General features: G+C 38.4%; 2 protein-coding genes across 11 annotated transcripts in view; one reads left to right on the forward strand and one right to left on the reverse strand.

Annotated features, from left to right (window-relative positions):
* The window catches only part of SKIC3 (SKI3 subunit of superkiller complex), a 159,340-nt gene that overhangs the window by 85,325 nt on the left and 57,575 nt on the right, over positions 1 to 16,440 (reverse strand). For 3 of the 10 annotated variants that reach the window (XR_015168293.1, XM_086413179.1, XM_086413187.1), the window contains exons 1-7: positions 15,796 to 15,839; positions 14,692 to 14,762; positions 9,512 to 9,602; positions 6,155 to 6,298; positions 4,209 to 4,300; positions 3,739 to 3,814; positions 3,082 to 3,222 (exon numbers count right to left, since the gene is read on the reverse strand). Coding sequence is in view for 9 of the 10 variants with exons in the window: in XM_086413179.1 (XP_086269305.1) it covers positions 3,082 to 3,222; positions 3,739 to 3,814; positions 4,209 to 4,300; positions 6,155 to 6,298; positions 9,512 to 9,601 (543 nt within the window). In the remaining variant the exon portion in view is untranslated. Of the gene's footprint in view, positions 1 to 3,081; positions 3,223 to 3,738; positions 3,815 to 4,208; positions 4,301 to 6,154; positions 6,299 to 9,511; positions 9,620 to 12,831; positions 12,969 to 14,691; positions 14,763 to 15,504; positions 15,840 to 16,440 lie in introns of those variants that run through there. The other 7 variants (XM_086413184.1, XM_086413185.1, XM_086413183.1 and 4 more) reach the window with 7 other exon arrangements.
* Positions 16,075 to 16,440, forward strand: part of ARSK (arylsulfatase family member K) — a 58,980-nt gene continuing 58,614 nt past the window's right edge. Inside the window, exon 1 of the mRNA XM_086413189.1 lies at positions 16,075 to 16,238. Coding sequence (XP_086269315.1) covers positions 16,101 to 16,238 — 138 coding nt within the window. The 5' untranslated portion in view covers positions 16,075 to 16,100. The remainder of the gene's footprint in view (positions 16,239 to 16,440) is intronic.

The following is a 16,440-nucleotide window of genomic DNA, read 5'->3' on the forward strand; positions in this document are numbered from 1 at the left end:
TTCTGAAATCACCAGTACAGTCTTTGGAACATCTTCATAATAGCAAATCTTCAATCTCAAAAACAAAATGTTTCTGAAGTCATACTTTTGATAAAAGAAAATCAGAGATATGACTGAACTGTAATGAGATCATTTCCTTTATACAGTACTATTAACTGACTTTGAGGAAAATTCCAAAAGAAGCCTTCTAAATGTTTCCTCAGCAAAAACAGCAATACCTGAATCCAAGGCAAGCACTTTTAAAGAGTACCATTCATTTGGTTACATAAGTTCCGCATTTTTCACAATGAATTTCCATGACTGTATAATGAAAATTCATAATACAGTTCACCATCTCAAATTCTTTTTGTAAAGGATGACATGAAGTCTGTATAAGTAAGTAAAATTTTACTGCTCTGATAAAGTTAATGATCTTGAAGAAAATAAAAAAAGAAGCCTAACAAAGTCAAGCATGCACAACAGGTTCAAAAACATAATAAAGAAATTAATCCATATGTAAAATATATGACAAATTTTTTTCTCTGAACACAAATGAAGCAGAGTATCACTAGCATTCAGCTTGAAAATAACTGCCCCCCAATACTTTTATCCTATTTTTAACAGCTAGAAATTAATTCTTAAAATGACAAGTATAATTAATTCTCTTCCATGAAGTAGTACAGTATGGATTTTTTTAAATTTTACTTATTTCAGTATGTCTCTGATACTCCAGTAACCTATACTATTTTATAGAAATAATGAAGTCAAATATGAAGATGTGATTTAAGAGAAATCAATAAATCACCTAATTTTGTCGCCATTCAATTTCTTTCTACAAGTGAATCTATATACCAGTAAATCAATATATACAATGGAGATAAGATAGTCCCTTCAACAAGTGGTGCTGGGAAAACTGGACAGCTATGTGCAAAATAATGAAATTAGAGTACTTCCTACAAACATATAGAGTACATATACAAAAATAAACTCAAAAGGGATTAAAGACCTTAATGTAAGACCAGAAACTATAAAACTCTTAGAGGAAAACAAAGGCAGAAGACTCTCTGACATAAACCACAGCAAAATCCTTTATGACCCAACTCCTAGAGAAATGGAAATAAAAATAAACAAATTGGATGTAGTTAAACTTAAAAGCTTTTGCACAGCAAAGGGAATTATAAACAAGGTGAAAAGACAACCCTCAGAATGGGAGAAAATAATAGCAAATGAAACAACTGACAAAGGATTAATTCTCCAATATACAAATGAATGAAAACCTTATTCTCACATTTTCATTCCTAGCACTTAGGACATTGCCTGACATACAGTAATAGTTTCCCCATACTTTCTGATTAAAGGAACAAATGAGTGAGTGAACAAATGAAGAAAGAGCTTCCAATCTTACGCAGAATCTATAATTGTTAACATTTTAAAATTCTATTCAATTTAACAAGTGTACATTGAGTGCTTATTTACTATAATAAGAAATTAAGTTTACCTTTAAACTTATAAAAAATATAATGATGAAAATATTTTTCATTTACAGTTCAAAACCAGTGGTTTTTTAATAGTCTTTTAAAAATTCTTTTCAATTACTTGAAAAGCTGCAGTTTAAAAAGGAATACTGCTAGGAATAAGCAATCCAGATACTAAATATAAACACTCTAAATGTAATAGTCTACTACTGACAAGGGATTAATCTCCAAAATACATTTAATACAAATACTTTATGCAGCTCAACAACAACAAAAAGAAAAACCAAATAACCCCAGCAAAAACCGAGTGCAAGATCTTAACAGACATTCCTCCAAAGAAGACATACAAAGAAGATGGCCGAGGGGCACATGGAAAGAAGTTCAACATCACTAATTATTAGAAAAATGTAAGCCAAAACCACAATGAGGTATCACCTCACACCAGTCAGAACAGTCATCATCTAAAAGACTACAAACAACAAACACTGGAGATGGTGTGGGGGAAAAGAAACCCTCGTACACTGTTGGTGGGAATGTAAAATGGTGCAACCATATGGAAAACAGCATGGAGGGTCCTTCAAAAAACTAAATACAGAACTATCATGTGATCCAGCAATCCCACTCCTGGGCATATATCTGGAGAAAACCATAATTCAAAAAGACACACGCACCCCAATGCTCAATGCAGCACTGTTTACAATAGCCAAGACACAGAAGCAACCTAAATGTCTATCGACAGAGGCGTGGACAAAGACGATGCAGGCATACATGCAATGGACTATCACGCAGCCATAAAAAGAATGACATAACCCATCTGCGACAGCACGGACGGACCCAGAGATCGTCGTACTGAGGAAAGTCAGACGCAGAAAGACAAACATCATATGATATCACTTACATGCTGAATCTATTAAAAAATGGTACAGAAAAAGAGACATGTAGAAAACAACCTTACAGTTACCAGGGGGGCAAGTAGCAGGGGAGGGATAAATTGGGAAACTGGGATTGACATATACACAGTACTACATGTAAAATACATAACTAATAAGGACCTACTGTGTCTCGCACAGGGAACTCTACTGAATACTCTTTAATGACCTACATGGGGAAAGAATCTAAAGAGTAGATGTATGTACATGAATAACTGATTCACTTTGCTGTACACCTGAAATGAACACAACACTGTAAACCATAATACTTTAATAAAAATTAAATACATAAAAAAATAAAATACTCTAATTGTTAAACCTGAAAGCAATTTAATACTCTTAGTTCAGAAATACGAAGAAACATACCTTTAAGGTACAATTTTTTAGAAACAGCAGTTTTGTAAAAGTCAATTTCATAGTTTCTTTTTCACAGTTATTAAGTAACTGATATAGTGTGAATTCTTGTGAATACAGGGATGTAAAATTTTGATACCCTGAATACCATTTCCACTCAGTCCAGACTTAGTTTGAAACTGCAGGCCTGTAACTCTGACTTTATCAGGAAGAGCATCTATGAATTTAAGATATCCAGTCTGACATACAGTGTTTTTCTATATTATATCATGTTTGCATTTTCTAAACTCAACTGAATGATCAACTTTCGTGATACAAACTGTGGGGAGTACATGGCTCAGTACCAATTGCTGGGTCTCATTATTCTGGTCCTCAGTGCACTCAGCCAGCAACTGAGTCAATTTCCTCCACAGCTGATGAAGCTCCTGGTTGTCTGCACCTTCTTCCTGTCGTGTCTTTATCAATTTGTGCCATGTTCGGGCCACCTATCAAGGAGATTTAAAATGGTTACTATATCTAAAATACTGAAATGCTATTAAAAACATTTAAATCTATAAATAAAAACATCTTTATTTACTAATACATAAAAACTGCAAAAGCAGAGAGCTCCATCTATTATGAATTCCATAAAAAAAATAGGATGACTGGGCAAACCCACATATATGAGAAGTATGACTGATGAGATACCAGAGTGCATACAGGAATGACTATATGCCCCAGTCCTCATAACTTACAGCATCAGCAGTGGGATACCACAAATGAGTCACTGAATTCTACAGATGATATACTTTTACTTATTTTATTTATCCCTGCCCAGTTTCAAAAAAGTTTGGAAGTTATGATACCTGAATTCCAAGTTACAGTTTTCAAAGCACTGTAATTTGTTTTGATGCTGTACCATATGTTAATTTTTCAAATGTTTCCTTAAGCTAAATGAAAGCTTCCTTTTAGTAATGGTTTTATTAAAAGAAATTTACTACCCAAGCAAATCATTAACCGACCTCTACGTGTTTCTTTTCTTGGTAATACAGATCCACCAGTTTCTTACAGACATCACACCACTTCTGTTTGTCAACACTTAGAATAGAAAAAGAGGATTTTGAATTTGATTAATGAAAAAAACTGAGGACTTAAGACACAAAAATTAAAATATCACCAAAATAATACTACTGGAACATATCCTCTATCACACTACAGAAAAATTTCATAAAATGAGCCTCTCATAAAAAATAAAGGTTTAAGAAACATTATCTTCTATTATATTGACTAAAAATAATATCAAAGTTCTCAAATTAGTCAACCCGCCTACTATTACTGTTTCAATCACAATTAAGAGATTCTGTAACAATAGTTTGAAAGGAAAATGATTTCCAATTCCCAGTAAATGTTTGAAGTACTTGTATATAATTTTAACCAGTTTCTTCTACTTCAAGCCTTTACAGAAACGAGCCTTTCGCCACGTACTGATTACCTTTCATACAGATCCAGGAGCTTTTGGTAAACACCAGGTAAGTCATCCTTAGCATTTATGTGATTACATTTCTCATACAAACTTGCTAACCCCTAGAAGAGGAAACAGAAATGATTACTCTTCAAAGACATCCAGTGTGCTCACATTTGTTTTGCTAAGTAAAGTGACAATCTGTAAAGATTATTTATGACAGAGATTATTATAGTTTACAGATGAAATAAAACACCTGGGATTTGCCTCCAAATAATTGGGGGTAGGAGGGAGTGGGTGAAAGTACAGATGAAAAAACACTGGCCATGAGTAGGTTTTTACTGAAACTGGATGATGGGCACAGAGTGGTTCATTTCATCATTCTCTTTACTTTTGAAAATGTATTTCACAATAATAAACACTTCTTAAATAATTCTTGTGCAATTTTAACCCCTAAGATGTTACCATACAACACTATTTTCACATGGTCAAAAGAAAGAAATCCAAGTACTCTGTGGAAATTATCATTTTTGCTTCAAATAAAGATAGATATCCTAAACCAATCAGTACACAATAAAAGCTGGCATCAGAGAGATGTTACCAGACAACCTACTCATGTTCTTGTTCATGTGAACCTGAGACAAACAGGTTCACGTTCTCCAGAGTCTTCTACCTCCTATTAATCACAGTTTCTAAGATGTGATTGAGATACGAAACAAAGTCATTATACATGAAAAAGCTGGAGAAGCCAAGTAAAAAACAGAGACCATTAAAATAAGAAAAAAGAATGTAACTCATACTCAGATAGGAATTTCAAATTTTTTCATATTATTATTTATTTATTTATTTTTTTTTTTTTTACAACAGTGCGAAGACCCATCAATGGGGAAAAAAATGAGGTGTCTATCACATTGCTAAAGATAAATGATGAAGATGGGTTGAGGATTGAGGTCACAGCACCATGAAAGAGAAAGATTCTCAGAATGTGGTCCTTGGGCAACTGAGTTCAGAATCAGTTGGGGACAGATTGGGAGTTTGGGAAGGACATGTACACACTGCTATATTTAAAATGGATTACCAATAAGGACCTACTGTATAGCACAGGGAACCCTGCTCAATATTATGTGGCAGCCTGGATGGGAGGGGAGTTTAGAGGAGAATGGATACATGTATATGTATAACTGAGTCCCTTCACAGGCCACGTGAAACTATCATTACACTGTTAATTGGCTATACCCCAATACAAAATAAAAAGTTAAAAAAAAAAAAAAACTGTATGGCTCAGGAAACTCTGCTCAATATCCTGTAATAACCTAAATGGGAAAAGAATTTGAAAAAGAATAGATAAATGTATATGCATAACAGTCACTTTGGTGTACACTTGAAACTAACACAACATGGTTAATCAGTTACGCATGTGTGTATGCTAAGTCACTTCAGTTGTGTCTGACTCTTTGAGACACTGTGGACTGTAGCCTGTCAGGTTCCTCTCTGTGAGGGATTCTCCAGGCAAGAATACTGGAGTGGGTTGCCATGCCCTCCTCTGGAGAATCTTCCTGACCCAGGGATCAATCTTCCTGACCCAGGGATCATATTATTTTTTAAAAAACACATTAATATACCATCTTTTCCCTCAGATAAGCATAAAGAATATTATTCATAAGTCTCTCATATGCATACATAATTAAGTTGGAGATTTATATAATCATGTTTCAATTTCTGTCCTAACATTTGGAAATAATCCTTTGGATTAGATGTTAAATAGTAGCAAACAGCATCCTTGGCACCAACTAACTTTCAAGTTTACAAGATCAAAAAAAAAAAGAAAAAGTTTACAAGATCAATAAATTTAATTTCTTCTCTCTTATACTGGGGAAATGGCGGTCTAAATGCTTATTGTAAAGCTGTCACCTGTATTTTGAAAAACGTTCTTTCCTATAACATAGTCAAAAAAAAAAAAAAGAATGTCTACATACCTGCCAAGCTAGTAGCTGGTCTGGCTCTAATTCAGCAGCTTTCTTGTAGGCACCCTGGGCCTGATCAGGCTGTTCTAGCTCGGCTGCAGCAACGCCAATAAAAACCCAGGCATTATAGTTATTCTTCTCTTGTTTTAACACTGTCTGGTTAAAAAAATTAAAAGAGACGTTCGTTACGTTTTAGAAACTTGTGGACAGTCTACCTAACAGTCAGGAAATCTGGATCTACCACTAACTCGGTGATCTCAGAATACCACTCAACCTCTCTGGTCCCCGGTTTCCTCAAGGAGAGGGGGAGCTGGACTGGACCAGTGACTGCGGGGGGCCTGAAATATGAGGCATATTTTACAGAGATGCCCAAGTAATCCTCGTGCCTCAGCCAAATGCCTCCCTCTGCCCCTTGAGAATAACACTAAGTATAAAGAGCACAATTAAGACTATTCTTACCACCCTCCACGGCACACTGCTACTAGTCACTTACAAAACTATTTTCCATATTGTATCCAACTCCCTTATCCAACTCCCGTATTTTCTTTCCCCTATGATAGCATCTCCCCATATTAAACAGATAGATATTTTCATTGAAATTATATGCTAGGAAAGTATTTTGACTTCAATGTGATTGTACCAAATATGTTCAAAAGAAATAGTGGCGATGAATGTTTAAACAACACCTGTCAACTAGAACAAAAATTATACAGAGAGCTACTGCTTACAGAAGTAACAGCTACTTGCTAAGGTAAAACAGTTTGAAATGGAAAGCAAAGATGTTCCAGTGAAAGGAACACAAAACTACTAGCTAAAATGAAATTAGCTCTTAAGGTTTTACATATTCTAGAGAAAAGGAAGAACACTTCCTTTTGAACACTTCTGAGAACACTTCTGAGTTGAAGCAGGCAGATTATTAGTCTTACGTGCGGCCACATGACACTTCTAGCAATGTCACCAATATTCTATCCCATAATGTTACCTCCCAAAAAACCGGCACCCATGAGGTAAGCACCAAAGCTAAGCTCCAAACACTGAAGTCTTATTAACGTTTGTGTTCCCAACACCAAGGGTAATGACTGGCATACGACTGCGGAACAAACGATAAATGCCACAGTCAACCCACAGTCAGTAAGGACCTGTTGTCTGCCTAATCATCGGGTTTTCAAGATTGGAAACAGACTTTTTAAAGAAATAACAGTGCAGTGAAAGCAGGTATGGCATTCTGAGATAAGGAAAAAAGTACCTGACTCCCAACTCCATCCGAACAAGTCAGACAAGGCTGCCTAAAGGCATGCTTATACTGTGTTACAGACGCACCAGCAGAGGAGGTGATAAATCAGACCAGACACAGCAAATACACTAAGGAGCAACTTCTCTTAAAATGTCAACATTCTAGGTTACTACACGTTAAGTCGTCACACATTTGCCACTGACTAGTTCCCCATCTTTGGCTTTCTAGCTGAGTCTCTCAGGTATAAATTATAAACTGCTTGGTGGCATTCATATGTGAATCAGAAAGAAGACGGCTGCGGTACTTCTGTATATATTAACAGAAACAGATTCACACGTGTATTAGTCTAGTGCTGAAGGAAACAACCCCTCCCAGCACCCCTGCCACCTCCTCCTTCTTACTGTGAGTCTAAAGAGCCCATCCACCTTCTTCTGTATGAGGGTTAGTTCTGTCATGGCCTCCACCCGTGCTGGGCTCACTAGAAACCTAACCTCTCAAGGGCATCCTTCACCCCTTAAGACTCTCATTCTATACTGCTATCTATTTCCCCCAGGCTTACTCAGTTCTCTCCCTCCCACTGTCCTGAACTCTTTAGTGCAACTGCTGACACTCCTGATGTGAACAGCCAAGGTCCCTAGGTTCAATCTTTCTTTGAACTGCACCAAGTTCTGTTGCAATGAAACTGGGCTATGGCCCTACAGATCTTACATGCTGCAGCCAATTTCTTTTCACATTCATCCCACATATCACAGGCCAGGAGCTAAGACAAGAGTTTCTGTTGCTCATACTTGTCACTTGTAATATATTCTTCTTCTGCTCCCCCTCCTCCTTTAAAAACCCCAGCACATTTGAAGATCAAACCACCAGCTATACTCTAGAAAATATCCTTCTTGTTGCTACCATCTACCAACCTCCTAGGAATCCCCTTTCCTTCAGTGAAAATAGGGTATCCCTCCTCTCCACTTCAATTCCAGTAATCATTCTATCAATCATGCAGACGACCCAATGAATGTCAAGGCCTCTCAGTTACTTACCCTCAGTACTCAGCCATCCAAAACCTGGGTTTCCAGCATGCACCTCTCCTAGCCTCCCAGTTCAATTACTGCAATGGTAACAGTTCTTTAACCTCTATTATGACCAACTTTTTTCTAATCTCACCTCCCTCCAACTATCACCCTACTTCTCCATTCTCATCTCTCATGTCCCAGCTTATACCAGCTTACATCACTGTCGTCATTCCCTTGCAAACATCCTCAACTCCTTTGCCTCTCTTTCCCCTCAGCTTTCTTACTACCTATATATTGAATTCATCTTGTCCATCTCCAAGCCTGAGAAGGGTGGCATGAAGGAAGACACTATACAGCTGAATACACCAATCTCCCTTTAGTAACATGAAATTTTCAAAAGGACATTGACTACAGTCCGGTAATCCTGCTAATCCTTACTAATAAATTTCTTCTCTCATGGCGAATGACAACCATATCATACCTTCTTTTGTCTCCAGCCTCCTACACAACTCCTCTTTCAGCCTCAGCTTATCCCTAAGAGACAGGAGCCATCAGAGGGGGACATTTATCTTCCCACCACCACCACCCAATCTACAAACCTGATGGCTGTGGATCTGTATCTATCTTCCCTGCTGTTTAGACAGAAGTGTCAAAGGCCCTCCTCTCAAGCTCTGGACTCCATCCTCACTCACCCTCCCAGGGACTGCTCTCCTACTGCCAGCCTGCATCTCTCCTGCACCTTCAGTTCCTCCTTCTGGACACAAACATTTCCCTCAGCACAGAAAGGACCTTTAGAATCCTAATACTCACAACCACACACCAAGTGGATTCTCCCGACGACATACCATTAAAGAAGGAAAACTTAAGTGTTCCATAGTACAATCCATCAAAAGACAGCTAAGACACATTCAGGTTTTGGGAACTTGTCTTTGACAAGTTACCAATAGAGAGAAAGACAAAAGTAAGTGGTAGAAGTAACTTATCCTGGCACAACCACGCTAATGGTTCTACTAACAGGCATGACCACTTTTGTTGTATTTAGACACAAATGATTCACATATTACAAATCAGTGGTGCTTACAGCTGTGACCTTTTCTGTCCTGGAAGGAAAAAAAAAATATTAGTTACCTTACAATGTTTCAAAGCTTCTTTGTATTCTTTGTTTCTGATTGCATCTCTAGCACTTTTCAGAGCAGTCTTTACTTCCTTGCTGGACATTCTGTCAAAACAAAAAGCCTGTTTATACTTAAATAAAGGCAAAGAACTATTCAAGAGGACTATATACTAATTTCAGCCTGAATGAAACTACAATGATACCTGCCTAACTATAACAGTTCCAACAAATTGAACAAACTTAACCTCTGAAAAAGGCACACATAATTCCTTCCACATGGAGCATTCTTTCCCCTTAAAATAAACATATTTTATTATGTTTAAAAAACAGAAAGTCAGATCATCCCTTCAGATTTTTACTCAAACGTCACTTCCTCAATGAAACCTTCCCTGGCCATGCTATTTAAAATTTTAACACTTTCTTCTTCCAATTCCCAACCACTCAATATTCCCTAACTATCTCTTTAACACTGCATTTATTTCTCTTCAGAGCACTTAACACCATCTAATATATTATATACTTATTTATTATTATCTGTTTCCCAACCCCACCAGAATATAAGCTCCATGTAGGCAGGGATTTTTAATCTGTTGTTGGGTTGTTGCTGTTGCTTAACTGCTGTATCCTCAATCCTTAGTATCTGACAAACTGTATATATTAATAAATATTTGCTGAAATTGCATTGTATTTGAATTATATGCATTCTCCGTATAGTAGGCTAAAACACAGATGATCTTATGGGCCAGGACCCAAAGCACACACCAATCTCAACAGAATTCTATACAAAGCAAGTACTAAAATAAATCCAAGTCACAGAGTAAAAACATTAACACAAATAAATTTCGGTAACTATCATGTAAGTTTAAGAAAGCATTCTGTTTTGATGTTAGTTTCTATAAAATATAAATCAGGATTTTAACTTTTTTCACAGTAAGGATTTCTTTAGGATGACAGTAGTCTAGTATTCCTTGTAATATAATATTCTTTGAAGAGAAGTAAACGTAATGTTTATACTTAAATAAAGGAAAGGAATATTCAAGAAGACTGTATACTAATTTTAGCTATAGATATTTCAATTTGTACACAAAATATTCACTGAAGATATATTAGTATAATATTAAATAAACTAACATATTTTAAGATGTCACAACTTATTCCATTTACCAGTAAACCAGCCAAATTCAATCACAACTTGATCTTGAAAAAAGAAACATTTGTATTTTTTTTGCCAACTCCATTGAACTCTAACCTCAAGAATGTAAAACAAAGCTATGTACATATTAGGTAATTATAGATCACTGATGCTCAAGGTAGCAAAATGAACAAAGAAGATGGCTCACGGACATGGTAGCTGACAGTTCTTTAGATCCAAACAGGCTGAGGCACAAGCGTAAGATGAAAGAAATTTAAGAAGCCAGAGAATTAAAAAAAATCCTTTTGACTTAAAGAATTTTAGATTCAAATAATACAAAAATTAAAATACTAAAATATCAATTTATCTATAGCCAAAACGAGACTTCCTAAATAGACAGAAAAGGGATTTTTTTGCTTAGTTACAATAATTAGACAATTAAAGCAACGTATCTCATGTGCTCTTATTTTGGACACTGCTCTGTTAGCTGAAATGATATTGGCATAAATTTACAGATGTAAAACATCAGAAGGATTTTTATACAATCTGCAAATCTTGCTTGAAGCAACCAAGTCTGTATGCTGATGCAACATTATATTTCTCACACCTAAGTTATCTTTGGTAGATAAACCTGCAGACTGAAAGAAGAGAATGACAGTGATGATGACAACTAATCTGGACCAACAGAAAGGGATAAAAAGAGACACCCAAGAAGAAAAAAAAAAAATCAAGAGATACCCAAGTTAAAAAAGAACAAAAAACGTTTCAAGATAAGACCAAGCAAAAGCAATCAGAAGAATGCAACTTTTCCAGGACAAAGATCACCATCTTTTCTATCACCCAACATACAAGTAAAAGCACTTCTGAATAAAGCAGAACCAAGCAGCACTAACACAGCACGCAGCTCCCAAGCTATATGTTGCCTTTGACTGAAGACACAGAAAGGAAGGCCTCTGCTCTGAAGAATATAATCTCAATCCAGAGAAAGACCTCAGGCACATGAGTCACTGAAGAATCAAACTCTAAACTAAGGCTAATGAGTGCAAGTGCGAAAGGAGTGTAGAAGACAGAAGTGTGATGTGAAATAATCAACGGCTACGAGGTAGAGAAAGGATCTGAGAATGGAGGGAAGGACAATTACTACAGCCAGAGGCACTGCATTAGCAAAGTCGCAGAGAGAAGAATGACTGTGGATTGTGTAGGAAACAATAAGGAAGCCAGACTGAATGGAAGAGGAAGGACTTGTTGAAGAACAGAAGAAAATTAGGCTGGGTAGGTAGAGCACCAGTTTACATAAGACTTTGAAAATGAGACAGACAAATCTGGACTTAAATGGAGCAGCCAACATACATCTGTCAAATGCCTCGAAGTGGGTTATTTTTAAAGACCATACGAGACAAAGTCTATTCTTCTCTTGGGGGCCAATTCAAATGTTCAATATCCTTCTATAGCCTGACATGTCTTCACAGGTAATTACATCTACTCTTGCTGTACAAAAAAGGTCTTAATGACCCAGATAACCATGACAGTGTGATAACTCACCTAGAGCCAGACATCCTAGAGTATGAAGTCAAGTGGGGCTTAGGAAGAAGCAGTACCACAAACAAAGCTAGTGGAGGTGATGGAATTCTAGTTGAGCTATTTCAAATCCTAAAAGATGATGTTGTGAAAGTGCTGCACTCAATATGCCAGCAAATTTGAAAAATTCAGCAGTGGCCACAGGACTGGAAAAGGTCAGTTTTCATTCCAATCCCAAAGAAGGGCAATGCCAAAGAATGTTCAAACTACCACACAATTGCACTCATTTCACACGCTAGCAAAGTAATGCTCAAAATTCTCCGAGCCAGGCTTCAACAGTACGTGAGCTGTGAGCTTCCAGATGTTCAAGCTGGATTTAGAAAAGGGAGAAAACAGAGATCAAGTTGCCAAAATCTGTTGGATCACAGAAAAAACAAGGAAATTCCAGAAAAACACCTACTTCAGCTTCACTAACTATGCTAAATCCTTTGACTGTGTGGATCACAACAAACAATGGAAAATTCCTAGAGATGAGAATACCAGACCACCTTACCTGCCTCCTGAGAAACCTGTAGGCAGGTCAAGAAGCATCAGTTACAACTGGACATGCAACAATAAACTGGTTCCAAACTGGGAAAGGAGTACATCAAGGCTGTATATTGTCAACCTGCTTATTGAACTTACATGCAAAGTACATCATGCGAAATGCCAGGCTGGATGAAGGTCAAGCTGGAATCAAGATTGCCGGGAGAAATATCAATAACCTCAGATATGCAGATAACACCACCCTTATGGCAGAAAGTGAAGACAAACTAAAGAGCCTATTGATGAAGGTAAAAGAGGAGAGTGAAAAAGCTGGCTTAAAACTCAACATTCAAAAAATGAAGATCATAGCATCTGGCCCCATCACTTCATGGCAAATGATGGGGCAACAATGGAGACAGTGACAGACTTTATTTTCTTGAGCTCCAAAATCACTATGGGCAGTAACTGCAGCCATGAAATTAAAAGACTGCTGGTCCTTGGAAGAAAAGCTATGATGAATCTAGACAGTGTTTTCAAAAGCACAGATATCACTTTGCCGACAAAGGTCCATATAGTCAAAGCTATGGTTTTTCCAGTAGTCATGTACGATGTGAGAGTTGGACCATAAAGAAGGCTGAGCAGCGAAGAATTGATGCTTTCAAACTGTGGTGTTGGAGAAGACTCTTGGACAGCAAGGAGATCAAACTAGTCAATCCTAAAGGAAATCAATCCTGAATACTCACTGGAAGGACTGATGCTGAAGTTGAAGCTCCAATACTTTGGCCACCTGATATGAAGACCTGACTCACTGGAAAATACCCTGATGCTGGGAAAGACTGAAGGCAGGAGGAGAAGGGGATGACAGAGGATGAGATGGTTGGATGCCATCATCGACTCAAAGGACGTGAGTCTGCGCAAACTCTGGGAGACAGTCAAAGACCGGGAAGCCTGGTGTGCTGCAGTCCATGGGGTCACAAAGTGTTGGACACAACTGAGCGACTGAACAACCAACTTGCTGCAGTGGAATCCTCTGTTCTCCTCCTATCTCTTGTTCATTTGATTTGGCATTTAGCATAACAAGATAGCACTAACACCTTCTCTCTTCACCAAAATATAATGCATATATATAAACAAATATTAGTTTCAGGGGATTATATTTTTCTGAAAAACAAAATAATCTGCCTTTCTAGCCCTCTTTCTAGCCCTGAAAATGTTTTCCTCTTTTTTAGGAAGTGTTATGGAGAACGAGGAGGCTCATTCACTCATTTTCTTCACAAAGCTTTATAGAGCACTAATCATCTACCCATTTTGCAGAGTAAAAACCTACTACTCACAAGGATTCCACATAACCTCATATTCCTCTGTTTGGGATACTTCCCTCTATTCCAAGCATTTCCAACACTTCAAAGAAAACCCCAGCCCTTTTACAAGTGTCTTTAGTATTCTTCCATAGCCCCACAGACTTTATCCTTATACCTCTCCTCCCATTTTTTATCCTCAATCTCAAGAAAAGTGTATATTTAGCACATTCTCACTCAATGAAGGGTGTTTTTTTTTTTTACTACCACTAAAAGGGTTTTGATTCAACATATCAAGCATAAAAATCAACTGCACCTAATAAAAAGTTACAAAGTGACAACCATGCCAAAAGACAATGATATACCTCAAAACTAACATTTAGATGACAGGTAGATGAACTGATATGTCCTACACACCCCAGCTAAAGCTATGAAAATTGAAGCCACATTCAGCAGTGCCAGAAACAAACATTCCTCAAAGCAAAAATAAGAAGAAGAAAAAAAAATAGTAACGATAACAACAATGGAAGTTAATTATAGAAAAGCAAAAAAATGACACCTTTAAATCTAATTACAAAAGTCTAAAGGTGCTTTGTGATGACCTATAGTCTGGGATAATAACCCACACCATTTAACCATCCTTCTCAAAAGAATTGGTAATACCAGTCATTGAGTAAAAGCAGAGTCTAACTGCCTAAGATTTAGCACTCTAGACACTTACCTTTTATCTATTATCACAAACTATCTTCTTTGTCAACTGAGTTTCAGATTGTTCCTTAAATGTTTATCCATCTAGATTAAGTAAAACACAGGATAGTTAGGCACATGAAAAAGGTAACATACACCACCCAAAACATGTTGAATTTTTAACACATCAGATTCAGGTTCAATTTTCATAATTTATAATTTAAAACATGAGAAATAATTATGTACAATTTTCCAATTTCTTTCTTTCCCAAAAAGATATTAATTATAATTTCCAAATTTCTGAGTTGGTCTAAACTGTGTCCCCATGGCCTCAAGGTGACAAAAGAAACTTCCATAAGCAATCACATTTGGAAAAAATTACAGAAACTCAAAATACACTGACTTCAATGTAAAAAACTGAGCCAGAAGAGAATATTATCTACTTCTACATTTTGTTTTAAATCTAGAACAATTAAGGGCACTTATGTGTGGGTTAGTCGCTCAGTCGTGCCCGACTCTTTGCAACCCCATGGACAGCAGCCCACCAGGCTCCCCTGTCCCTGGGATTCTCCAGGCAAGAACACTGGAGTGGGTTGCCATTTCCTTCTCCAAGGCATGAAAGAGAAAAGTGAAAGTGAAGTCGCTCAGTCGTGTTCGACTCCTAGCGACCCCATGGACTGCAGCCTTCCAGGTTCCTCCGTCCATGGGATTTTCCAGGCAAGAGTACTGGAGTGGGGTGCCACTGCCTTCTCCGGAAACTTGTCTTAGTAGGCCGCAACCCTCACCCCTCCGGAGCACATCACTGCACGGGAAAAGCGGGGAACAGGACAAGGCAGGCTAGAAATACTTTTCGGGAGAAGGTGTTAGAGGCGCCTCACGGGACCCGCATCCCGCGTGAGGCGGTCCAGACAGACAGACAGACGCCCAAGGAACCGCCCGGTTTAGCTTCAGTGACAGACAGGCTGCCACCTCACCGTCTCCCAGTCTCGCCTGACACTCTGCCAGGCTCGCCCGGCGCCAAACCGGCAGCCCCCGGCACCCTATCCTTTCTCGCTCTAGGTAACAATTCCACAGGCCGACCGGCTTCAACTTCTGCAAAAGGCGACAGCCACCAAAGGAAAAAAAAAAAAAAACCCACCTGAGAAAGATGCCCCTCTACTACAAAACGCCCAAGCTCAAAGCACAGCGCATGCGCATTTCACCCCCAGCCATCGATCACATGACTGGAAGTGGCCGGGGGAAGTTTAGTTCTCTCGGTATTTGATTAAAAGGTCTTAACGAGAGTTGAGAGACGGGCGCTACTCCCGTTCGCATGCGCTCCCCTCGAGCCTCATGGGAGTTGTAGTTCTGTGGGTAAAAGCAATCCCCGCCCTCCTCTTCTCCCGAGGAACTTCCTAGAGGGAGGGGGAGGGGGTTCAGCGCCCGGAGGCCCAGTAAGCGGAGATGCTGCCGCTGTGGGTGTCGGTGGTTGCAGCCTCGGCGCTGGCAGCACCAGCTCCCGGGGCAGGTGGGCAGAGGCGGGGAGCAATTCAGGCTTGGCCCGATGCTCCTAACGTGTTGCTAGTCGTGAGCGACTCCTTCGTAAGTATGGAAAGGCAGGGGAGGGGGAGCCCTGCTGCACAGCCGCGATTGGCCCAGCCCTTGCCCTGCTTGCAGGCTTCGGGGAGCAGAATCTGAGACTTTCAAACACGTTTTATCCTGATGCAAAGCAAGAAATGCATTTTACCTTGACGCCCCGTACAGACCTACGTGCACTACATAGATATGCATGTAACACACATAA

The sequence above is a fragment of the Bos grunniens genome, chromosome 7 (assembly GCF_055505025.1).
Source record: "Bos grunniens cultivar Pamir isolate PY7600 chromosome 7, Bosgru_T2T1.0, whole genome shotgun sequence".
NCBI classification, from domain to species: Eukaryota; Metazoa; Chordata; class Mammalia; order Artiodactyla; family Bovidae; genus Bos; species Bos grunniens.